This window comes from Hypanus sabinus, chromosome 1 (assembly GCF_030144855.1).
Source record: "Hypanus sabinus isolate sHypSab1 chromosome 1, sHypSab1.hap1, whole genome shotgun sequence".
Classification (NCBI taxonomy): domain Eukaryota; kingdom Metazoa; phylum Chordata; class Chondrichthyes; order Myliobatiformes; family Dasyatidae; genus Hypanus; species Hypanus sabinus.
In genome coordinates, this window is record NC_082706.1 from 179,158,222 (window position 1) to 179,185,844 (window position 27,623).

General features: G+C 39.9%; 1 protein-coding gene across 7 annotated transcripts in view; it reads left to right on the forward strand.

The window, feature by feature from the left end:
- The window catches only part of c1h8orf34 (chromosome 1 C8orf34 homolog), a 319,455-nt gene that overhangs the window by 77,034 nt on the left and 214,798 nt on the right, over positions 1–27,623 (forward strand). For all 7 annotated transcript variants that reach the window (XM_059982462.1, XM_059982473.1, XM_059982489.1 and 4 more), the window contains exons 5-7: positions 666–694; positions 20,496–20,653; positions 24,268–24,434. In XM_059982462.1, coding sequence (XP_059838445.1) covers positions 666–694; positions 20,496–20,653; positions 24,268–24,434 — 354 coding nt within the window. The remainder of the gene's footprint in view (positions 1–665; positions 695–20,495; positions 20,654–24,267; positions 24,435–27,623) is intronic.

Sequence of the window (27,623 nt, forward strand, 5' to 3'; positions counted from 1 at the left end):
CAACGGTGCCATGATTTCCTCAGGAGTCTGTGGAGATTTGGCATGTCATCAAAAACCTTGGCAAACCTCTATAGATGTGTGGTAGAAAGTGTACTGACTGGCTGCATTATAGCCTGTTAGGAGGACACGAATGCCTTTGAGCAGGAAATTCCTATAAAAGGTAGTGGATTCACCCCAGTACATCACAGGTGAAACCCTTCCAACCACTGAGCACATCTACATGAAACATTGCCATAGAAAAGCAGCATCCATCATCACCACCTCGGCCATCCTCTTTTCTCACTGCTGCCTTAGAAGGTACAGGAGCCTCAGGACTCGCACCACCAGGTTCAAAAACAGTTCCTACCCCTCAACCATCAGGCTCTTGAACAAAAGAGGATAGCAACACTCATTTAAGGACTCTTATATTATTATTTTATGCTCGTTATTTATTGCTATTTATTTTTATCTGCATTTGCCCAATTTGTTTACAGTTAACAGTTCCTGATATTTACAGTTTACAGTTACTGTTCTATAGATTTACTAAGTATGCCCACAGAAAAAGAATCTCAGGGTTGTATGTGGTGACATGTATGTACTCTGATAATAAATTTTACTTTGAACTTTGAAAAGGTAAAACCTACAAAATTACCTGAATTCTAATTATTTTAATTTTTCCTGTCCAGGTATTGGTGCTCCGGATGAATTTGATCAGGTAAATCCTTTTCCCCATCTTACTTTACTTACAGTATATATCATAATGTGTGTGTCCACGTGTGAAACTTTCCTGTTTTCACTTGTGTAATCTACACACATATGTGGCAATTATTGATAGTAGTAACTAAATATTGTAATGAAATTCATCTTCAGTTTGTGCTGTAGATGTTGCTCTCTGCCTGAGAAATTCATTGCTAATAAATATTGTGGAATGCAACTAGTGCAAACTGCAGAATTGAATCTTTAATCTGGGAACAATATCATGACTGAACTACCTGCACCTCTTTAAGAAGAGATGGAATGTACTTGCACAAGGAGCTGCAGGCGATACTCAATAGAATCTGACCTTGGAAACATTTATGAATGAAGCAGTGTGGAAGAAAGGGAGTTGAGCGATTTTCTAAAACTCCTTTGGAGGTTTTGGTGGAAGAGGAAGTGATATTCTATCTCAAGGAACTTGGGAATCCTTCAGCCAAATACTTCAAATACAATGATAGAAGATACTTGTTGCATTGGTAGAGAAATCCCTGAGGATCTAGATGCATTGCCAAGAGTTGAAAGGCCTTGTGATTTTCAAAGCTTGCAGGGAGATTTATGCTGGTTAGAAGAATGGGCTGAACTTTGGCAGATGGAGTTTAATGCTGAGAAGTGTGAGGTTCTACATTTTGGCAGGAATAATCCAAATAGAACATACAGAGTAAATGGTAGGGCATTGAGGAATGCAGAGGAACAGAGAGATCTAGGAATAACTGTGCATAGTTCCCTGAAAGTGGAGTCTCATGTAGATAGGGTGGTGAAGAGGGCTTTTGGAACGCTGGCCTTTATAAATCAAAGCATTGAATACAGAAGTTGGGATGTAATGCTAAAGTTGTACAAGGCATTGGTAAGGCCAAATTTGGAATATTGTGTGCAGTTCTGGTCACCGAATTATAGGAAAGATATCAATAAATTAGAGAGAGTGCAGAGACGATTTACTAGGATGTTACCTGGGTTTCAGCAATTAAGTTACAGAGAAAGGTTGAACAAGTTAGGTCTCTATTCATTGGAGCGTAGAAGGTTGAGGGGGGATTTGATCGAGGTATTTAAAATTTTGAGAGGGATAGATAGAGTTGACGTGAACAGGCTGTTTCCATTGAGAGTAGGGGAGATTCAAACTAGAGGACATGATTTGAGAGTTAGGGGGCAGAAGTTTAAGGGAAACACGAGGGGGTATTTCTTTACTCAAAGAGTGATAGCTGTGTGGAATGAGCTTCCTGTAGAAGTAGTAGAGGCCAGTTCAGTTGTGTCATTTAAGGTAAAATTGGATAGGTATATGGACAGGAAGGGAGTGGAGGGTTATGGGCTGAGTGCGGGTAGGTGGGACTAGGTGAGATTAAGGGTTCGGCACGGACTAGGAGGGCCAAGATGGCCTGTTTCCATGCTGTGATTGTTATATGGTTATATGGTTATATGGTTGTATGAATGGCAGGGTGACTCTGTCTTGAAATGCCATAATCAGTTGACTGAACTACTAATTTTAGTCACTATTTCATGTACTTGAATCTTATTATTTACCCATCTAGCTCTATCAATCAGCATCTTTAAGTATCTCTCATAGATTTACCTCAGACTTACACTGACTCAGCATTTACTTCAAGCCTGCTAGATGTATTTGGCAGACACTGCTACCTATTCAACCATCACCCAGATCTTATTGTCTGACAGGGTCTGAATCATTTCTTACATTTTTCCAGGACAAGTTGAATATAATTTGCGACGAGGGCAATAAACCAGCGGGGGGCCAATATGGTGGGATGGCTCTGCTCACATGATGTAGTGTTTGTCAGTGTTGCTTCAAGTTAAAGTGTGGTTCATCTTCTCACACCTCAGTTACAAATATAAGAAATAAAAGCGGAAGTAGAGTATCTTGCTCATCAGTATCTTGATGAGCAGAAGTATCTTTGCCTATATATGAGGATCAGATAAAATCAGAATAGACTTTGTAATCACTGTCTAATATGATGTGAAATTATCGTGGGTGATCTCCCTCAAATATAATTTCTTTACTTTTGTCTCTTGCTTATTATTCAGAAATCTGTTGAACTCTTTTGAATCTAATTTGTGACTGAGCCTCCACAACCCTTTGAAGTTGATTCTTTTGAGTGAGGCATTTTTGCTAAAAGTTTTGCCCCCTTATTTTGAGATGATGACCACCTCCCCCTCAATTTGGACCCCCTCACTTAGGGAACCGTGCTCCTGGTGTCTACAGTTTAGAATTTTGTATGTTTCAGTGTCAACTCTCATTCTTCCAAATTTTAGCAGCAAAGACCTGACCTCCTCAACCTCTTGTCATGTGGCAGATACATAATTCCCGAGAACAACTCTGATGAATCATTTCTGTTCTCTCTCATAGAAAGCACATCCTTTTTTTGAGGTAAGGGAACCAGAATTATGTGCACTTCTTGCACCAAGGTCCCATGTAAGACTGGTTTACTCTTATACTCAAATCCTTTAGCAATAAGGGCTAACACATATTTGTCTCTGTTGCCTGTTGTAACTGCACATTAGTTTTCAGTATCTTGCATACATGACATCCAAGTCCATTTAACCACCAGCATTTTTAATCTCTCACCACTTAAAAAAATCACAGCATTTCTTTTTCTTTTACTGAAGTGGGTTTCCTCACAAGTCATAACAAATTTGGTCCCCTCAGCCAAATCGTCAGAATACATTGTGTTGGTTACTCATCAGCATTTTCTCTGATGTCCCACTGGTCATAGTCACCAACCTGCATCACCTCCATCCTAGAGGCAACATCCCTCAACTGCATGTATCAAAATGTAGCGCATGGAAGACTCATTGATATACTCCAAGACTTCATTAACTCTTTCACTGAGGCATACTTGAGGATGACCTTTGCCCTTAACATCTGCAAAGTAAAGGCCTTTTACAAAACTGCTTCTTCTGTACAACGAGGCTTCCAGACAATAAAAGTCTGTGATGAAATCCTGAAAAATGTGGACCATAGCTTGACACACCCGTCAGTGAGGTGACCAAGATGTTGAAGTTCACCAATGCCAGAACATTGAGGACGTTCGGCATCCTGTATTGGCGAGATCAGAAACTGAGGCCTGGAGTTTGGGTCTTCATTCAGTGACCTCAGTCATCATCATCATCATCATTGGCAGGTATTGGATCTATACCTATGATTGAAGCCCAAAGGTTGATAGGAAGTCCAGATTGAAGCCCAAAGGTCAATTGGAAGTCCAGGAGTCAAGGCCTAATAGCCTGAGCAACACACACAAAATGTTGACGCTCCCTATAGATGCTGCCTGCCCTGCTGCATTCCAACAGCATTTTGGGTGTGTTGCTTGAATTTCCAGCATCTGCAGATTTCCTCGTGTTTGCCTAATAGCCTGAGCCCCAAGTCTGTGAATCTCTGCAAGTCTACTAGAGAGGTCAATGGCCCAATATCTGCAAACCCATGAGTCCACTGGAGGCCAGAGGCCGAAGACGATGACCTACCCTGAAGGCAGAGGATGTGTATGTACGTGGGTGGGAGGGAGGAAGGGGCTTGATTTGTTGAAGTTGCTTTGTCACTTAGTACGTTCAGTTTTGTTGTGTTCTACGTTGTTCTGCCAACTATGGTGGGCATACTATTTTGGTGCCTAAAAGTGTGGAGACAATTGTGAGCTGCCCCCAGCAAACTCTTGGATGTGTTGGGTGTTGACACAAATGACACATTTCACTGTAAGTTTTAATATACGTGTGATAAATAAATCTGAATCTGAATGCCCCTGGTGTGCCTGTACGTCCTTCAGCTGTCAGAGGAACAGAAAATAACAAAAATTATTGTATAGGACCCCAGTATATGGACTTAAATAGAAGCTCTGCAAACAGTAGTATGTTTTGATAAAAGTCTTGCCAGAATGTTGCAAGAAATTTGTCTGCAGATACACAATGTGTTTTTCCAGAGCCATCTTTCAGTGAAGAAACTGATGAATCACTTTCAGATTTTGCACATTAGAGGCAAGGAATACTTGAAGAGCCATGCACAGAGCAAAGGTGGATCTGAGTAAGAATCCAACTTTGTCTGTCCTGGTGAGGTTCCCCTTTCCCGTTCCCAGATCCATGGAAGAATTCATCTGACCTCCTGCATTTGTTCAGCAGAATAAATTACCACGGTACACAGCAACTTCCCTGGAGACGACCATCTGTTTTCTGATATTCATTCATTTCATGCACACCTCCAACACATCATTTTGGCATTTGGTATTCAGCAAGTACAATTTATCCCCTCCTTTTCAAGAGATTTAAGTTACTTTTTAATATTACGTACCATCACTTATTTCATTTCCACCAACAAGTGAGTTGACTCTTGGGAACATGAGTAATGTCAGAGGCAAATCTTGGATATAATGTGGAATAGTCACATCAAGGGAGGATTCCTCCCAAAGACTTCATCAGGTCAGCAAAATGAGCAGCTTGTATACCGCCTACCTGATGCATGTGATATATTACTGAGCAATAACATTTCAGTTACTGTGGAGGCGGACTAATAAAATATTTATTGTTCTGAGCTTGCTGTGACTCATTACACATCCACCAGCACACAGAGTTGCTGAGGTTCAGAGTCTTTATTTTGCAATAAAATAATACCAATGTGTATTGAGCAGTACTTTGGTAAATTCCAATGTTTCTTATAGCAATAATTTTTTGAATAAGAAACTCGGGACTAATAACACTAGTGGCTACGCTGAGCACCCTCCTCTTCTCCCTATACACCCCCGATTGTGTTGCCATGCACAGCTCCAATCTGTTGATCAAATTTGCAGATGACACACATTGATAGGCCTCATTTCCAACAATGATGAGACAGCCTCCGAAGGAGAAGTCAACGCCCTGACACAGTGGTGCCAAGAAAATAACCTCTCCCTCAATGCCGAGAAAATGAAGGAGTTGATTGTGGATTACAGGAGGAATGGAGACAGGCTGGCCCCTTTTGACATCAGCAGGACTGCAGTTGAGAGGGTGAGTAGTTTCAAGATCCTCAGTGTTCACATCACTGAGGATCTCAGCTGGACTGTGGATACCAGCTGTGTGGTCAAAAAAAGCACGACGACACCTCTTGTACCTTCGGCAGCCAAAGATGTTTGGCGGGAGAGCATCCTGATTGGCTATGTCGTCGCCTGTTATGGGAACTGTACTATCCTTAATCGTAGGGCATCACAGAGAGGGGTGCAGACAGTCCAGCGCGTCTGTGGATATGACCTTTCCTCTGTTCTGGACAATTACCACAGCATGTGTGAAAAAGGGCCTGGAGGATCATCGGGGACTCCAGTCACCCCAAACACAAAATGGTTCAGCTGCTTCCTTCTGGCAAACAGTACCACTGTATTAGACCTGGACCAACAGGCTCTGGGAGAGCTTCTTTCACTAGGCTGGCAGATTGGTCAATATATCATTGATCTGATTGCATATCTGATTATACAATTATGTATACATTCTTAGTGTCTGGGCAATATCCTCCCATATTTCCCTTCTTTATTGTTGTATATAGCTTGTTGCTGCTGCAGACACGAGCTGTTTCATTCACTGAAAAGCGCAGATGAAATTTAATTGTTAACAAACATCCTTCCCTCTGATGGAAATAACATCATCGATGAAGCAGCTGAAAATGGATGTGAAGATGGTGTGAGGAAAATAAACCTGAGGCACAAGTTCAGCCATAATCTTATTTAATGGTGCCAACAGCTCCAAAGGGCTGGATGGCCCAATTCTAGTGACTGATGGGTAACACAAACTTTTAAAGAGATACAGACTCCTTTTCTGAAAGCCATTAGTAGCTGAATTTTCTAATCATTGTATGATCTTTCTAACCATTCAAAACAGAAAATACAACTAATTTCATCTAAGTATTTCGGTAGTATTGGGTTAACATGTCCGGGTGACACACAGGGAGATAGCATACTTGACCACTGTTACTCTCCCTCCTGCAGTGCTTACAAAGCGCTCCTCCACCCGCCATTTGGAAAGTCGCATCACTCCTCTGTCTTGCTGTTGCCGAGGTACAGGCAGAAGCTGAAACAAAAGGCAGCCATAGTTAAAGCCGTCCGCTGATGGTCCGACCAATCAGCCTCCATGCCACAGGACTGATTTGATGATGTCAATTGGAATGTTTCTCATGATGATGAATTCACGGATGGGGTCATGAGGTTCATCAGGAAGGGCGTCGAGGATGCTGTCCCCCAGAGATAGGTCAGGGTCCATCCAGACCAGAAACCCTGGATCAACAGTTCTGTGTGAACAGCACTTACCATGCAACACAGAGCTTATGTTGCTGGTGACCTACAAGAACTCAAGAAATGCGGCTACAATCTGCACAAAGTCATCAAGGCAGTGAAATGACAACACAGGAATAAGATCCAGACACAACTCTCCAGCAACAACACACGCAGCTTATGGCAAGGTCTACACATCATCGCAGACTTCAGAGCTAAACCCAGTGGAGTTTCCAACATCGCTGCCTCTTTCCCAGATGGGCTAAATCATTTTTACGCTCAATTAGATGTTTCCGACACAGAGCCCCTGAGAAGTGCTGCTGAAGAGACCTGCACCTTGGTCATCTCTGAGGCTGAAGTACGCAGGTGTTTCCAACAAGTGGACAGTCGCAAGGCTGTGGGACTGGACTGCATCCCAGAGCAGGTACGCAGCACAACTGGCAGGTGTGTTTACGGACATTTTTAATCTCTCCCTCTCCCAGTGTAGAGTGCCCTCCTGCTTCAAAACATCCACCATTGTTCCTGCATCTAAAAAGACCAAGGTAACATGTCTGAATGACTGGCGTCCTGTCGCACTCATTTCAATAATAAGCAAATGCTTTGAGACGCTGGTGAAGGACTACATCTGCAGCTTGCTACCACCCAAACTGGACCCCCTACAATTCACCTACCGATACAACCAATCGACAGATGACGCAATAGCCACAGCTCTACACACTGTCCTTACACATCTGGAGAAGAAGGATGCTTATGTGAGAATGCTGTTCTTGGACTACAGTTCAGCATTCAACACCATAATTCCCTCCAGGCTCGACAAGAAGCTCAGAGATCTCGGCCTTCACTCTGCCTTGTGCAGCTGGATCCTGGACTTACTGTCAGATCGAGCGCAGGTGGTAAGAGTGGGCTCCCTCACCTCTGCCCCTCTGACATCAACACAGGTGCCCCTCAGAGCTGTGTCCGAAGTGCTCTGTTTTATTCTCTGTACACCCATGAGTGTGCCACCACCCACAGCTCCAATCTGCTAATTAAATTTGCTGATGACACTATATTGATTGGCCTAATCTCAAATAATAAAGAGGCAGCCTATAGAGAAGAGGTCATCACCTCATTGTCACAAAAACAAAGGAGCTGGTTGTGGCCTGCAGAAGGAATGGAGACAGGCTAACCCCTATTGACTTCAATGGATCTGGGGTTGAGAGGGTGAACGGCTTTAAATCCCTTGGCATACACATCACTGAGGATCTTTCGTGGTCTGTACATACCGGCTGTGTGGTGCAAAAAACACAACAGGGCCTCTTTTACCTCAGATGGTTGAAGAAGTTTGGTATTTTGTTCCCAAATCCTAAGGACTTACTACAAGAGCACAATTGAGAGCATCCTGACTGGCTGCATCACTGCCTGGTATGGGAACTGTACTTCCCTCAATCGCAGAACTCTGCAGGGAGTGGTATGGACAGCCCAGCGCATCTGTAGATGTGAACTTCCCACAATTCAGGACATTTACAAGGACAGGTGTGTAAAAAGAGTCCAAAGGATCATTGGTGCCTGAGTCACCCTAACCACAAACGGTTCTAGCTGCTACCATCTGGGAAACGGTACCACAGCATAAAAGCCAGGACCAACAGGACAGCTTCTTTCACCAGGCCATCATGCTGATACTACAAACGTTTGTATTATTTTTCTATGTTATACTGGCTGTCCTGTTGTACATACAATTTATTACAAATTACCTTAAATTGCAGAGTGTACATTCAGACGGAGATGTAAGGTAAAGATTTTTATTCCTCATGTAAGTGAAGGATGTAAGAAATAAAGTCAATTCAATTTAACTCATAGTTAGTACCGAAACATTTGCATGGCTGACTTCTGGATAAACTCAACTTTCTTAGACTCCTTAACTTCTGTTCCGTAGTGCTTGCCCTTGCAGTGGTGGGCAGGTTCACGCAGCACTCACCATAGAACAGGTATGAAAAATATCAAAATTGAGCAACTGACTTGACATCACAGAACTGCTGAACACTCTGAATATATATGGCATCCACTCAGAAAATTTTCAAACCCATTACAGACTATTAAATTATCATAACAAATAAAATGCAACCATTAAAAAATAAAAAATTCCCAAACACGCAAGCAATTAAAAAAAACCTAAAAATTGCTAATGTTTTACCAAATTTCTTCACAGCAAGACGCCTCAATTTGAGGTACTGGTGAATCAGTCCTTACTCGGGTCCTTTATAGTGAATCCACAACAACAATGGACAAGTGCTAGTAAAAGAGGTTGGTTCTTTATAGTTCATACAGGCACGGTGGCTTGAACAGGTTGTTTGCTTGCTGTGTAATTCTGACTATAATGCTAACCAGTCCTGGACCCACCGTATAAATGTAATTGCACAGAAAGCACGGCAGCACCTCTACTTACTCAGGAGATTCAGGATGTCATCAAAAACCTTGACAAACTTATATAGATGTGTGGTGCAAAGTGTGCTGACTGGCTGCATTATGGCCTGGCATGGGAACACCAATGCCTTTGAGCAGAAAGTCCTACAAAAGGTAATGAATTCAGCCCAGTACATCACAGGTAAAGCCCTCCAAACCAATGAGCACATCTACATGAAACATAGTCGTAAAAAAGCAGCATTCATCATCAAAGATCCTCACCACACAGGCCGTGCTCTTTTCTCACTGCTGCCATCAGGTAGAAGGTACAGGTGCCTCAGGACCAACACCACCAGGTTCAAGTACAGTAACTACCCTCAACCATTAGGCTCTTAAACAAAAGGGGATAACTACATTCATTCTATTTCTGGTGTTCCCACAACCAATTATCTCTCTTAAAGGATTCTTTATCTTGTTATTTCATGCTCTTTTTATTTATCATTATTTATTTATATTTGCATTTGCACTTTTTTTTTGTTCATTGATCCTGTTTACGGTTACTGTTCTATAGATTTGCTGAGTGTGTGCAGACCTTTGTTAGTCTCGATAGAGCATGGATTTGTGCCTCAGAAAGTTTCCAGGGCGCAAGCCTGGGCAAGGTTTTTTTATGGAAGACCAGCAGTTACCCAAGCTGCAAATCTCCCCACTCCATGCCACCGATGTTGACCAAAGGAAGGGCATTAGATTTGCTGAGTATGCCTGCAGGAAAAAGCGTCTCAGGATTATATGTGGTGGCATGTTTGAACTCTGATAATACATTTTACTTTGAACTTTGATTCACTTGGTTAGTGAAAGGAAAATGTATTCTTTCTGGTGGTATCTACTAGTAGTGCCCAGATGGACTGGTGGAATAGTGTTAGGTGTCAGGTTGATATCCTGGACAAAATAGCATTCATACACTTATGAACACTCTTCACTGAATTTACACTTCTTCTCAGATGTAAAATGGCTTTAATCAATGGGACAAACAATATCTTGCATGAGAGAGACCATGATGCACTGTACATTTTCATTCATGTGTTTATAGCCTTTGGCTTACTTGGCATACGTGACCACATGGCACTTTCCTCTGATGCTTACATCTTATTGGCCAGCTGTCACAGCCCTCTCTAAGTTTGCAGTTATACTCCACACATTGGTGTCATCATCTGAATGTACAAGATCACTTTCCACACGTAACACTCTGGTTCCGTCGGCTGCGTAAGTCCAGGGGAGACGCCCTCCGGCCCCGCCAAACATTTGAGATTGAAGTGCAAGCTCTCCAAATCTCCCTGTGTGTGCAGATGCTGCGTGATTTGTTACAAATAAGTACTACGAGATAACAGACAGTACACCACATACAATTAAAAGATTTAGCTTTATAATTCTCAGCTTGACTAAAGGGTTAGTAAAGAAAAAAAAAGAAAAGGGCCCATTTTAAATGAAACAGTCTGATGTGCACAAGTTGGATCTCCTGGTTTCTCCTTTGCCGATACTCCTTTGATCTCTCCAGGCTTCATTGAATCATGGCCCCACTCCGGGTCAACTCCTCCAACCTCTTCTCTTTCTTTGATGTCTTCTCTCTTTCCCCCACCCCTCAAAAGCCCCAAACCCAATGTTAGTGTCCCTCACCAGAGAAACCTCCCTTGAATCCGTCCATCCCCATTTGATGGCACCCATTTCTCCTATCTCTTATCTTCAACAGTAACCCAGCAGAGTTCTCTTACACAAGGAACAGAAAAGCATAACAGAGAAAAAGTATGAACCATGTAAACCAGGGCATTACACACATATGACTGGTGTAGAGCTACCACTCATCTGTCTCTCTATGTCAGATTGCTGAACTAATGTAATTCCTAGATGAATCAAAATTCCCTCCAGGTAAGCACTGAGGGAAACAAAACCATTGTCCTTGGCTCTGCTACAGCTTTTTCCCAGTCACCAATCCCATTTTCCTTCCAAGTCATTGCCTTGGACAGGAATGGACTGTATACGACCGCAGCATTGATGCACCATCAATAACTCTCGGAGACGGGAGGCAAACGACAGGCTTTTATTACCTGCAAGAAACGACCACACAACATCCTGGAGACTGAGGGGGGAGCAGTGCCTCCAACCGCCTTTATACAGGAGTCTGTGGAAGGAGCCACTGGAGCAGTCAGCAGAGGGGCATGTCCAGACAGGTATATGTAGTTCACCACAAGCATCCAATTTGAACTTGAGCTGAGCTTTGTTCTTGCATCCCCTGGACTAATGTGGTTATCTGAAAATCCAGCAGTAACAGTTGTTATCTCTGCTCTTGCCTCAGCCCAGTGACTGCTGACATCCTTTGCTCCTTTCGCTCTCAACCAGCACAATATGCTCATCTTCCAGCCTTTCCACCTTCTAGTTTTGTACTTCAAACCTTATCCAAAATGCTGCCATGTATCTTTTATGTAGAAATATTTCTTACTTGGCTATTATTCTGAACCACATTAACTCCAATCTATTAGCCCCATTTAAAAAAAAATGCCCATGTTTTTAGTTCAATGCGTGAGTTGCTCCTCTTTATTTCTGTTACCGTATTGATTCCGATGAGAACGATACTTTCTAGCAATACTGACCCCACTGAGTTCTCCACTACTTTGTTCTGCTAGTCTATAAACTGTAATATTTCTCAGCCTGTTTTTTTTCTCTCCAGCTTTTAAGAGGTCTCTAATGGGGTGTTCGTAGGACTGTATATCTTCTTTTGGTTCAGTGTCAGTTTTTGTTTGATTCACATTGTTGTGCTCTGCATTTGGACATTAGGTAGAAAGTATAAATACAAGTTGCTGTGGTGGTGCTGCTCATAAAGTCAGTTCAGGTTTATAATGGTCTGATACTTAGTTATATCTTTAGAAGCTGAATGAAGTAGAATTTTCAATGAAATTTTGAATTGTGATTAAGCTAAATTCTGAAATACAAAGTAAAGATTAATTAGAAGGGATCATTGTGATTTCCTGAGGAATCTATTTTCGATGGAGAATACTTCCTGTAACGCCCAATTCTAACCAAAACAATTGCTGCTGCCTGTAATCCCACAGATTTGTTATACTTGCGTGACATACCCTCTTCTCCAATCAGGATTGGTCCAAAGTCAAAGATATATATTCGATCCTTTATTAGCAATTAGCAAACATACAATCTTGAAGCGATGAAACTTAAGCGCACCCAAGTGTAAATTAAGTGTAATTGAGCGGTTAGCAAAAGATATGACATCCGTAGGTCCCCAGATCAAAACTGAAATTGCCTTAACAAAGCATGAATACAGAACTTATTCCCTTCACTTTACCACACCCCCCCACTCGTGTGACTAATTATCCTTATAAACATAATTAATGCACAACACAGAATACATTGCAGATAAAGAACACATGTATGGCTCCTACACTTGTCACAGTTAGAGTATAACATTGTGAGTGGATAAATATAATTGAAATTGCTGTTGGTGTTATCATTGTAACTATAATGGTTACAATTTACTTAAATATAATGGCTACAAATTACATGTAGTGGGTTAACGTCACAGACAAGCAACACACACAAAATGCTGGAGGAACTCAGCAGGCCAGGCAGCATCTATGAAAAGAGTACTGTACAGTCAATGTTTCGGGCCGAGGACCTTTCATCAGGATGGGGAATACTAGACTTCACAGATCTAGTTTTGAGTCTAGGTAGATAGTACTAATGATCTTATTGAAGGCTTAATTGCTGGTTTATTTTAAAATAGATGAATGGACAATGTCAAGGATTTCAGGTAAATTATCATTGTAGTGTAATTATATGTTGTGTAATTTTCATCACTTTATGCTGTGCATGTGCTTTATTTTCGATCTAATATGATTGCTTGGTTTAGAACAATTTCCCCTTGCTAATTTGCCACATTGTTAGATCTGTCCTTAGGCTCTATGGATTTAATAATTAAATTATATCTATGGTTCAGCTCAGGATACGATAACTTCACATTGTGTGAAGAATTGCTTGTGTGTGTTTTAGCCTGTATATAAATCATTGCTTTGTGAGAAAGTTCTCTTTGATTATTGATTGCTATTCTTTTGCTCATTGTGCCCAATGGTATTCCAATAATTTCCATCAGTGGGAACTGCAACCAGTGAAAGAAATAAGTTTGAACTTAAATCATTTATAAATTACAACAAGATTTTTAGTATCAACAGTCTATGCAAAGTACTGTTAGAATTTGAACTTTTAGTTGCTGTTTTTACAATCTTCAACAGATTCCCTTGTTTTTGGGAATAAATATCCAGTCTGTAAACAAGTTTCATAAAGCCATTTTGCTGCTTGCGTCTTACTTGCCAAAAAAATCCTGTTCCAGGACATTTATGATCCTCAATTCAGGTCGGATGAAGTCAAATTGGAACTGAAGGGGCTAATTTTCAAGGTTGGAGATGGGGTTAAGTGTAGTGTTGAGGTGGTTAGGTGACTGTCGCTCGGATGGTAAGCCATGTGACTGGGATCAGGCATCGATGACTAATCTCCACATCAGAGTGGCACAGTAGTGCTGCTTCTGCTGCTGGTGTCTTATAGCTCCAGTTGTCCAGGTTCAATTTTGAGCTCGGGTATTCTCTAAATAAAGATATAACTGTGTTGGTCGTCTCATGGTGCTGTACCTCCCTCTTTGGTGTGAGCTAGATCCTGAGGGGGAGATTAAAATGGAATTGATAGTCAGTGTAGAACTGGAGGCCTGCTTCTGTCCTCTAAGGAAGTATAGCTTGGTGAAATAATGTGAAAGTGGGAAGTGGGAGTTTGGAGGTGGCTTCAGTAGCTGAGAGGTGCCGCAGATGATTTAGCAATATAAGCGATCATGGAAAAATGATGTGAGGATTGTTATTTAAATGCAACCCTTGCAGAGAATTTGAAATGACATTTGTTTATTCAGCCCAGAGAGGAATGGAATGAACACAACCCACCAAGTTGTTGATAAAAACCTGAGAAAATCTGCAGGTGCTGGAAATCTAAGCAACAGGCGCACAATGCTGGAAGAACTCAGCAAGTGAGGCAGCATCTATGGAGAAAAGTACAGTTGTCATGTTGGGCTGAGACCCTTCATCAGGACTGGAGAAAAAAAGATGAAGAGTCAGAGCTGTTGATAAAATCCACGGGATCACTCAGCAAGAAGTTATAATGGCCAATGTAGGAGTAAAGGAATAATATATTCTTGTAGAAAGATGTTCTTCTTAGAGGTTGTTTTTAAGACATTTTTAAGTGTAGGAATTGAGTAAAAAAGGATTTTTGTATCAAGAAGGCTAAGCCAAGCCTTGGGTTATTTGTATCTCATGGTCAATCTTGGACAATGACTCCCATCCACTTCATAATGTACTGGTTAGGCACAGGAGTACATTCAGCCAGAGGCTCATTCCACCGAGATGTAACACTGAGCGTCATAGGAAGTCATTCCTACCTGTGGCCATCAAACTTCACAACTCTCGCCTGGGAGTGTCAGACACCCTGAGCCAATAGGCTGGTCCTGGACTTATTTCCACTTGGCATGATTTACTTATTATTTAATTATTTATGGTTTTATATTGCTATATTTCTTCACTATTCTTGGTTGGTGCGACTGTAACGAAACCCAATTTCCCTCGGGATCAATAAAGTATGTCTGTCTATCTGTCTGTCAATGCCTGGATAGTTCTTTAAAATGTCGCAAAAATGTTTTGCTTTGTAGTTTAGTTAATGGCAGCTTGTGTGTTTCTGGGTGATTTTTTTCTCTATAAAATGCAGCTCAATTAATAATATCAGCTGATTGTCAAATTTTTCAAAGAAAACAATTGAACAAATTGGTTTTAATATTTTAATTTACTTGCCTTTTTTGAAATTTATTTGGTCATCATAATGAATACCAAAGACTGATGGGATGGATCTGTTGAACAAAAAAAACAATGTTTAATATTTACTATTTGTTCTTTTTGGTTCTTATGAGGCTGCGGCATTTAGCCAAGAATGGAAGTATAAACACGTGTTAAATTGAATTAAATGAGTGGGAAAAAATGTGACAGATGGAATTCAGTGAAATGAAGGACAATTAAGTTTAGCTTATGAGTTTATTGTCATATACACCAGGGTGCAATGAGATTTCTTGTTCTTGTGAAGCTTACAGAATAAACAGTATATTCATTCTCATAGCGTAAGCAGTAGACAGGATACCATTTACTTCAGCTCAAAAGTAACATTTTCTGTTATATGTTGGAAAGCCACGAAAAATGGGGAAGCAGAGAGTGTTAGAACTCTATGCACATACATGCAGATGAGTTTTAAACATGTGGTTACAAAAATTTCCTGGCATGATGGTCTTTAATATAAGAAAGGAAACAAAATAAAGTCTTTCTAATGCCCAATTTGAAGAATGCATTCACTCCTCCTTTCTCACTGCTCTACACTAGACAACAGAGGGGACAGAAGACCAACACAAGTTATATTATCTTCAGTTGTGTAGACCAGTCCTTCTCTCACTATTATTTTTATCATACTCAAGAATTTAGTGATTTAGATGAAGTGCTTCAATTGAAAAAAGAGACTGGATAGTTTGTTTTCGTGAAGCAGAGAATGCTGAGGGTAACTGGAGAGAGGTTTATAAAATTGAGGAGTATAGAGGGGTAGATAGCAACATCTTTTTCCATTGTAGGAATGTTTAGTCAGGAGGGGAATAGATTTAAGGTTTCAGATGAAAGGTTTAGAGAGGATCTGAAGAGGTGGCGGAGGCTGGTGCACCCAATGGTTACAAAGCATTTACTTGACAAGGCATAGAAGGTTTATAGACCCAATCTGGGTAAATGGAATTCATGCTGATAAGACCAAGAGGGGATTATAGACATGGTGTACAGAAGGCCATGTTTCCGTACTGTCTGACTGTAACAATCCAGAGAAGACTAACCAAGGGCTGATCTAATTTAAGATTTTTGAAAAGTTTTAAATAATTTGAGCTGATAGAAAAATTTGTTGTGATAGATAGAAAACTTTTCCTCCAGTGGGAAGTCCAGAACCCATGGATTCATCTTTAACTCATCTTGGTCCTATTCTTTCTGAGCACTTTGACCAATATCCCTTTCAGTCAGTTTTACCAGGCGGTTTACACTTTTGAGGCAAACAAATGGCATAGAGTCATAGAGTCTTAGAGAAGTACAGCACAGAAACAGGCTCTTTGGCCCATCTAGTCCATGCTGAAACCATTTAACCCACCTACTCTCTTCGACCTACATTGGGACCATAACTCTCTATATCCCTACTATCCATGTACCTGTCCAAACTTCTCTTAAACATTGAAATCGAGCTCACATGCACCACTTGTGCTGGAAGCTAGTTCCATACTCTCATGGTCCTCTGATTGACAAAGTTTCCCTTCATGTTCTCCTTAAATTTCTCACCTTTCACCCTTAGGCTATGACTTCTGGTTGTAGTCCCACCCAACCTCAGTGGAAAAAGCCTACTTACATTTACCCTATCTATACCCCTCACAATTTTGCATATCCCTATCAAATCTCCTCTCAATCTTCTACATTCTAAAGAATTCTAAGAACTCTAACCTATTCAATCTTTCTTTATAACTCAGGTCATCCTGAACTGGCAACATCTTTGTAAATTTTCTTTGCACTCTTTCACCTTGTTTGTATCTTTCCTGTGGGTAGGTGACCAAAACTACACACAATACTCCAAATTAGGCCTCACCAGTGTCTTACATAACTTCAACATAACATCTTATCTTCTGTACTCAGTACAATGATTTATGAAGGCCAGTGTGACAAAAGCTTTCTTTACAACCCTATCTACCTATGTCACCACTTTCAATGAATTATGGACCTGTATTCCCAGATCCCTTTGTTCAACCACACTCCATGGAGCCCTACCGTTCACTGTATGAGACTTACCCTGGTTGTTCTTACCAAAGTGCAAAGCCTCACATTGAATTCCATCCATCTGCCAGTTTTTCAGCCCATTGTTCCGGAACAGCTGATGCAGACCCCTCTGTAAGCCATGATAGTCCACCTTCTTGTCCACTATACCCTCAATCTTGGTGTTGTCCACAAATTTGCTGATCTAATTAACCACTTTATCATCCAGGTGATTGATATAGATGACAAACAACAAAGGATGCAGCACCAATTCCTGCAGCACACCACTAGTCACAGGCCTACAGTCAGAAAGTCAACCCTCTATCATCACCCTCTGGTATCTCCCACAAAGCCAATATCTAATCCAGTTTATTACCTCATGCTGAATGCCAAGCAACTGAACCTTCTTGACCAGCCTCAAATGCCTCGTCTTCCATGTAGACAACAAACACTGTTTGCCTTCATCCACTTTCCTGGTAACTTTTTCGAACAACTCTATAAAAACTTTATATATGTTGGATCCCGATGCAAATGAGTTTTATTCAGACACCCGTACAGAATTAAGCACATCATATTGGACCATAAGACATAGGAACAGAATTAGGCCATTTGGCCCATCGAGTCTGCTCCACTGACCCTTTTTTCCCCTCCTCAGCCCCATCCCCGGCCTTCTCCTGGTAACCACTGATGCCATGTCCAGCCAAGAACCTATCAAGCTCTACCTTAAATATACCCAATGACCTGGCTTCCATAGCTGCCTGTGGTAATAAACTTCACAAAATCACCATCCTCTGGCTAAATAAATTTCTCTGGATCTCTATTTTAAATGGATGCCCATCTATCCTGAGGCTGTGCCCTCTTGTTCTAGACTGCCTCATCATGGGAAACATCCTTTCCATATCTACTCTGTCTAAGCCTTTCAACATTCGAAAGATTTCAATGAGATCTCCCCTAATCCTTAATTTAATCTTCTGTTTTAATCCCCAAATTATCCATTACACATAACAGTAGGTGCTTACAGGTGTTTTCACTCTTCTCCTGGAGTCTGGGGTTCTCAGCTCTTCATGAAGATTGGTCTCTTGCTTCAGTGCCATCTTCATTCACTTGGTTGGAGCTCTTACCGTAGGCCTTTGCTGGCTGCTTCCTTTTTGAAATTTTATTTTGAGATACTGTGCTGAACAGGCCATTCCAGCTCTTCAAGCTATGGCATCCAGCAACCCACCCATTTAACCCATTTACAAGGACTAATTATTCTACTAACCGGTACATCTCTGGACAGTAGGAGGAAGCCAGAACACCTACCTGGAGGAAACCCATGTGCAAATGAGAAGGAACGTATAAATTTGCTTTCAGAGTACGCCCAGTATTGAACTCTGAACTCTGAACTTCGAGCTTCTATGCCACGGTGGTGCCCTTACTGGCTTTGCTGGCTGCTGTCAAGGTTCTGCATTTTTGTTCACCAGGCAGAGAGTTATCACTGCTCTACCTTGCTGATGAAGGTTATTATACCCCTTTCTTGGCCTTCCATAAGCTTGACCAAATCAATCAGAATGTTGGAGGGCCACAGCTATTGTTAAGTCTGTTTCTCTGTGTTTCTCTTATCATGGACCCGGACCAATACTTACATTGAATATTGAGTCAGCAATCAATAAGCCTGCATGTGTCAGAAAAAATATTTCCTCTAAGGTGCCCACAAAGGAATTTAAACTGTGCACAAAAGGTTGCCGCTCTCTACCTCATTGACATGTTAAGTATATTTCACAATTGTACACAATCATATTTCTTTTATCGGTTTCAGATGTGGACAGTGTTGACAATGTGGAGTTTGCGATGATATCTGCAGATTTTAGAACTGGCTTATTTATACTGTTTTCATTAAATAAATTACTGATTCACTATGTCAAATTCCAAAGAAACAAGGGCTGTGAAGCACAAGTTAACTGTCAGATCATTTAAAGCATAATGGCTTAATGAAGCAGAAGAAACTGCTACACTGAAAGCTCATGATATCAGGAATGTGCAGCTATGAGAAATATTAATGTACAATACAGAAACTGCTGTTACCTACAATACTTGTATTTTCATGATGCAAAAGTTGCTGGAGAATTTGCAGTGAGAAGAAGTGGAGTGATGTTTGGAAACTTGACTTTTTAAAGTGTCATTAGCAATCAAGTCACATATGGATAGTGTACAAAAGCTCTAGTGAGAAATTCCTTCATTACCCTCTACAGGTCTGCTATTTATGTTTTGTGAGAATGCGGATGAATGAGAGCGAAAAAGATCAAAACCAGAGGAGATCAAAGTTCCTATTTTCAGTGTTTTGCTAGATGTTAAAAATGAATAACTCTCTATATAAACTTCACTGCACACATGTTGTTGTCATTGGGCAAAAAATTGCTCAGCACAAGATTTTTGCGCACACTGGTCATTACAAATTGGAGGGAACATTGATCAGAAATTCCTCTTCTGGGCAGAATATCAGTCAATGTCTGGCCCAGCTAGTTTTGCAGATATAGATCCTTGCATTAGTCCAGTCACAGCTTGGCCAAATTTTCCATGTTTCTCTGCTTCCTCAATTGAGGAGCTGGTTATGCACACTTTTTTCTGGGGTAAAGTCATAAAGCAATTCTTTCCATGAAAGTTTTAACTCCGTTTAATATTTCTTTATATGTTCAGAATTTCTTGTATGCTCAACAATTAATTCAACATTTCCAAAGTCGAAGCATTACATAGTTTGGAAACAAAGTGGCTAAAAGAGTTCATATATTCTAATTGAATAAAAGGACAGTTTGCTAAATTGATTGGCATATTTTCTTATTAGGAATTTATCCATTGAATAACTGAATCAAATGTTTGGATGTGATTAACATGGGCAGCAATGATTGGTTGATAGCATATGTCAAGTTTTCTTTCATTATCACTGTCAGATTTGAAGACAGCCTATTTGCATTGCCTACAATAACAAAACTTTCAGGATTTAATTGCTTTCTTAAAAACTTAAAAAATTTAATTGCTATAGGGTTTAGCTGCTTCATTAGCAATCTTCTGTTGCCAAGAGTGTTCAAAGCACTTTCTGATGTAGGGAATATTATTTAGAGAGGTGGGTTCCAAGGACATGTATCAAGCAAGCAGGGAAGTGATATGGTCTTGACAAGGAATTTGCTCTCTCTTTTGGAATTTGGATCATCTCTCTGTGTTTAAATCAGATTACTTCTCTGTTCAATGATGGTGAACTTTTGTTGTGTGCTTCTTTAAGGACCTACGGGCTTATAATTCGTCCCTTGTCAGACCCCGAGTGGTTGGAGAATGGGTTGGTCGTGAGGAAACCGATGCTGATCCTTTAGCTGCAGAGATGCTACAGCCTCCCATACCTAGAATTAAGGATGAAACCGAAGAGGCTCACAGCCCTGGAAGGTAAACTCCAGGATATTTGCGAGCAATTTCTTATTGTTATTGTTATTCTTGTTGTTTTTCTTTCTTATTGTTCTCATTAAGTCTTTAAACTGCCTGTATTGTACTGCTCTAAATTCAATAAATATCATTAATGTCATTAGCATCACTGTATCGGGTATTGGCTAAATCCTTTTCAGATAGAATCTTACATCTTTGCTATAATTTATTCAAGGCAAATGTTTTAAAGTGCAAAGAACACTGTTCTGGTATGGGGTGGAGGTGACTGCCTGAGATTGAAAGAAGCTGCAGAAAGTTTTAAAATTAGTCGTCTCTATCTTGGGCACTAGCCTCTGTAATATCTAGGACATCTTCAAGGAGCAGTGCCTCAGATAGGTAGTGTCCATTTTTAAGGACCCTCATCACCCAGAATATGCCCCCCTTCTCGTCAGGTAGGAGGTACAGAAGCCTAAAGGCACACACTCAGTGATTCAGGAACAGCTTCTTCCCCTCTGCCATCTGATTCTTAAATGACCATTGAACCCATGAACACTATCTCATTTTTGTTTTGTTATTTCTGTTTTTGCACTACTACTCTTAATTTAGCTATTTAATATACATATACTGTAATTCATTTTATTTATCTTTTTTCTATATTTTCACGTTTTGCATTGTACTGCTGCTGCTAAGTTAATAAATTTCACGACTTATGCTGGTGATATTAAACCTGATTTTGATTCTGATTCTGAACATCTTGTGCCCTTAGAAGGAAGTGGATGTTAAACTATGCCTTTGGCTATGAATTATATGGTTTTACACTGTGCCATTTGCTCCAACACAAGAAGTCGTTATCAGACCTTCACCTGCTGTAAATTTATTTGAAAATTTTCCACAGTTCAAACTTAAATTTGTGCTTTTTTATCTATTTTTATTCACGATTTAAATATGTTTAGGACATTTTGTTTGGTTAATTACATAAACTGTGATTGGCATTAGAAAAGTTATGTAAATATCCATTGTGTAATTGATTAATCCTTGCATTTAATTTACAAGTCAAAATGTAAATAACTTTCCATGGTTTATTAAACTCCAGAGCTGACCATTTCATTGCCATCTTTTGTGATTACTGTACTTTGATTCTATTCCCTGAACGCTGTATTATCCCAAAACTCAGATGTCCATGTTCGATATTGTATCAAGCCCCATTCAATCATTATGCAGATCCACGTTTTCCCATACCAACTCTCAATTACAATAAAACAACACCTTCATTGTAATTGTTTTATCCTTGCTTTCACATCACTGCAGAGCCTTGCCAGCTGTGCTTCTCTAGGTCTGCCCTGCTCTGAGTGCCAAATGTGTTCCCTTCATCAAGGGTGGCTGTGCCAGGACCCCAAGCTCTGGAATTTTCAACCTATTTCGCTATTCTCCTTCCTTCCATAAGATGCAACTTAAAATCTGTTTCCCTAATGGAGGATTTCAGCAGCTTGTCTTCAACCTTCTTCCCAATTTGCCACTATTTTGTTTTACTTCTTACAACTGCTTTTCTGCTGAAACAAGATGTAAAAGTTGAAATTGTTGCCATTAAAATATGATCAAGACAATCACGTACTTTATTTCCATTTGTTACTTTTTGTCTCAAACTGTCATTCAGATTAGTCTGTAAAACTGAAATAACTTGGCATGGACCTTACAGCGCAATATGTATTTCCCGAGAATAAAACTCATGTGAATCTTAAAACTCCTGTTGCAGAAGCTGAGGTGTTGATTTTCATACAAAAAATATCAGGTGGATTTGAATTGTCTATTTTATAAAATTCTGAAAGTTCAAAGATTTGAAACCAGAGCCAAATTGTCCACTTTAATGCGAATATGACACGCTGCTTCCCGGTCTCTGAAAGTCTGGTTTGACCTTGGCCTCAGGTATAGACTCTGTGCTACCCATGAACACCCGGGCTTCCAGAGCTGCCGCAGTTTCCTCCTACATCTCAAAGACATACTGGCTGATTTATATGTTACTGTAAATTATACCTTAATGTAAGCATGTGACAAGAGAACCAAACAGCAGTTGATGGGCAATTGAAGGAGAATGATTTATCACAGTAAAGGGAAACAAGAGGGTGGAGGGGCATGGTTCTGATAGGACTACTCTGCTAGAAATTGGCACAACCCTGTCGTGCCAAATGTGGATATTGAAAAGGAATAATTCCTGGTAGCATCTTTTTCCTTTTGGTCACTTGTTTTGCTGCTCTCAGACCTGTCTCATGATTCTCGGGCTACAAAATTCCTAGATGTTTTTCTTCTTAGACTGCTTACTGTGTACTGTTTGAAAGGATGTGCAGAGAAAACTGCATTCTTAAGCACACTCTATAGATTCTGGAAAATGTTTGAGCAGCATATTGTGTAACTGCCCACCTGGGTTCTCCCATGTCATGGAGTGATCTTTTAAACTTCAAGAAAGGCAACAATGAGTGTAACAGTTTATTGTACTGAGACTGTTCCATGGTAGATGTTGTGTAGAGCTTTCAACTCCCAATTTACATTGTTACAGGAGGAAATAGGAATTATGACACTACTAGCTGCACAGGTTCCTCAAAAAATCAGATACTTTAAAATGAATCCTACACAAAAGTGCCTAGTCTAATTTTGCCTTGCTGTAGTTTTCCCTGGCAATTTTCAACAGTCTAGTCTAGTCCAGGCAAAGTCAAATTTTGTTCAGTTAGTAGCCAAAGAAACAGGGACAATGTAGTTCATTTTATAATCACTAGATTTTTTGGGTGGAATCTTGTTGAAACCTACCAAGTATTGAAATGCCTAGAGTGGACATGGAAAGGATGTTTCCTATAGTGGGGGAATGTAGGACCAGAGGGCACAGCATCAGAATACAAAGACATTTTTAGAACAGAGATGAAGAAGAATTTCTTTAGCCAGAGAGCGGTAAATCTGTGGAATTCATTGCAACAGATATTGGGTATATTTAAAGTGAAGGTTGATAGGTTCTTGATTAGCAAGGGCGCCAAAGGTTATGGGAAGAAAGCAAGAGAATGAGGTTGGGAGGGATAATAAATCAGCCATGATGGAATGTCAGAGCAGACTCAATGGGCTGAATTCCCTAATTCTGCTTCTGTGTCTTATGGTCTTATAAATGGACAACATATAAACCAAAAACATTACTTTCAAAGATAAGTATTGGGGAGGTTCAGGTGTTGAGTTAGTGACAGATGTAAACAGAATGTCATGAACAAATGTTCAGTATTTTTGCCAATAAGGTCTCCAGAATTTTGAAGTCTTCATTTCAAAGTGTTCTCATCATCTGCTTACTAGTGTTGACTGCATCCATGACTGGAAATTTTCCACAGACTGTTGTCACAAGAGGGCCTTCCTTTCACTACCTTCATCAATCCAGTTATTGGCAAGTAGTAGAAGGCACATCTTTTTTTGAAAAGACTCAAAACGACAACATTTGCTATTCATTTCAAATATTGAGTCAATGTTAATATTTTTAAAAGATAATGACGCTTGTAGTGGTTTCATCAACTCAAAGTATTTTTCATGGCTTTTGCTTAATAAATGATTTGGAATACATGTTGTAGATATTTGCCATTCAAAACTGATATTATTTCAATATGCTCTTGCAGCTTGAAATTGGAGCAGAAGAGTAAAGGCTTGAGACAACAGCAGCAACAGCATAAGAAACTTTTAGCTGCCATGCTGTCCCAGGATTCCTTTGACTCTGTGCATAGTGCAGCACCATCCATGGCTGAGGAAGACATCGAAGCTGAGGATGATGCTATGGAATTACTGGGTAAGGCAATCAGTGCAACTCAATCTAGGGTGCCATTCACAAACGTTGCATTGCAGATTTTATTTTGCATAAGACAATTGTAGATAAGCACAGCTCAGATCTACATGTTTTACCTTTGTACTGATTTACAAGAGGCTGTCTTTAAATACAGCATTAGTCTGTGCAGCAAACCTTAATTCAAGTCTTTTCCATATCATTTTGCCTGAAGTTATATCTGAACTTATTTAAAAAAAATTGAATGTGGTGGAAGTATTATCACAAGACTTAAAATCCCATCACACTTTCAAGAAATGAGAAAATAGATTGGATGGGAGTTTTCATTAGATTAGAGTAAGTAGAAATCTCTTTTAAAACTGGAAAAAAAGCAGAGGAAGGAAACCAGGTCAAGTTGACAAATGTAGCTGCTCTAATTGCAACATTGCTAACATTTGTAATTCATGTGCATGCCTCATATATATTTTTCCCCAATGCTGGCAATGTGAGAGATTTAAATGCAGCTTCCTGCATTTTTAATTTCCCATAAGAATAACAGTGTTAAAGGTACTTATGCTAATAACAAGTGTTCTGTGATCCTGGGTTAAAAGCAAGTCAGCATTTAAAGAGAAACTCACTTCAATTTGAGGAAGATCTCCAGTTTGGGCAGCTTGCTTTAGTTTTGTGCCAGGAATTATTGTTACCGTTTTTCTTTTGTTGTCTATTGGTTTTTTGAGGTGTTTAAGCAGGAATTTAGCTGGAAATATTTTGTTGTAGTTTACTCAGTTGTGATTTAATAGTTGTGTACCTCCTTTGAATTTTTGTGCTTGAAGATAATGTTAAATAGGAAATAAAGCAATGATATTGTCTGAAAGGTTCCAACAATACCAATTTAGAAAATTATGTCCTGTATAGATAGAAATGTAATATGTGTGAACGGTACATAAAAACACTTTGTATGGTGTTACTGACAGATTTAAGTTGTAACTAACCTCTTGATGTTTTTAAGCATTGGATACTTTAATTTGAGACAAGATTATACTGATCTGTCAAAGTTAAAGACAGAATTGCGTTTAATGTCATATGCACAAGTCCATATATGCACAGATATAATGAAAAACGTAACTGCAGTAATATCACCGACACAAAGAATGAAATAAGTAGAATTCACAAAAAATAATTCCAAGAAAGAACACAAACGTAGTTCAAAGTGACCATAGCTTTGCTGTTCTGAGGTAGTAATTAGGGTTGTGCAGATTGGTTCAAGAAGTGAATGGTTGTAGAGATGTAGCCGTTCTTGAGTCTAATGGGTATGGGACTTCAGGCTCCTGTACCTCCTGTCCAATGGGAGCTGCGAGAAGATGCATGGCTCAGATGGTGAGGATCTTTGATGATAGATGTTGCTTTCTTAAGGCAGCACCTCATAGATACTATCAATGGTGGGGAGGGCTGTGCCCATGATGGATTGAGCCTACTGCTCTCTGCAGCTTTTTATGTTCCTCTCCATTTAAACTGCCATATCTGACCATGATGCAATCAGTCAGGATACATTCCACAGCTCATCGGTAAAAGTTTGCTTGAGCGTACGGTGCCATGCTGAACTTCCTTGACCTCCTGAGTAAATACAGGTGTTTGCACACTTACCTTGTGACACAAGTCCTCCCAGATTGAGGTCTGTCAATGAGGAAGTTGAGAGTCCAGTTGAAGAGAGAGGTCCAGAGGCTCAGGTCTAGAAGCTTGATAATGAGTTTGGGTAGGACACCAAGCTGTTGTCAATGAACAGCAGCCTGTATATATGTTCCTCTTGTCTAGATAGTCCAAAGTAAAATGAAGAGACATCACATCTTCTGTTGACATGTCGTGGCTATAGGTGCTATTTTTTTCCAGAGGAAAGAAATGTCCTCATTTGACCTTAAGGCAAGGAGCACACATACTGAGTTTTTGCAAAGTCAATTGCAGTCTTTAATGTATAGCTGTTTGGTAGCATTTTTCTAAGAGCCTTCATTGTCAGAGGTCACCTTTACTCACTGCTTAACATTTGCAAACTTGGCACATGACCATGATCTAAATAATTAAATGCAATTCAATGTAGAATTGCATCTAAATTGTACTAAGCCTCATAATGGCTAGCTGTCTCATCAGCATGATCCAAAGGAACTTGTAGAATGGGAGAATGTTTCAATTAAGATTTGAAATGCATTTTCATTGTAGATGGAGTATAATCAGAACTTTTATCCAATAATAAATGATGATTCAGCTTGCATTTACTTATTACTACTGTGATAGAATGGTGTCAGACAGCTATCAGTTCTTGTATATGCAATGGGATATCTCAGAGATATTCTGTTAAAAGGAAGTGTTACACGATTACCCTCATTTCATTATAAGTCATCATTTGGTTTGTTTATTGTTTAACTGTCACACAATTCCACCCTCTACTACAGAAGAGCTGTTTAAAGCATTGTAGTACTTGAGTGTGTTTGTGCTTTATAAAGCTAAACTTGGGGGGAGGATAAGGCAATGTTTCCAGGAACAGGCAAGCAATTTCAGCAGAGTGAGTTAGGTAGAATAGTCAGACCTGTGATCAAATAGAAGACTAGGCAATGGAACATCAATGAAATTATCTGGAAAGGTACTTATCATGTGTTGGAAAACATAAGATAAATGCCCATGTAGATCAAATGATTGTAGTAAGAGTCATACAGCTGGTAACAATTGATGATATGTCTGTGTATATATATCTGATGTAGATATAGAGTCACTTTATGTTTGAAAGATACATAGTAATAGTAGCTCAGTTTAAGGATTGCCAGATCCTCAGTTCGAGGAATGAATACAATGTTAAAGAAGTCAATGTTGGAGATAAGTACAAATCAAAGGGGCAAACTACTTTAAGCAGTCAATTAGACTAAGTCAGTAATGACTGTGTAGAACTATGAGAAGAGTTTAGTTTCTTCACTGAGGATCATCATTGAGGTAGATTTATATAGTTTTGTAATTAAATCATGGTCAGAGGATATATACTGTATATCATGTAACTTGTGTTCCTTCTTGAATTAAATTAAGTGAACATCATTATTTAAAGCTCATGCATCAGGGGTGTAAATCGGGGTGGCTAACCTTTTACATTCCATGTGTCAACTTTTTCACGCATGAGTTCAGATGTGCCATACAACTCTTGTACCCCCATTCAATTCTTGTAAAAATGTGTTAATA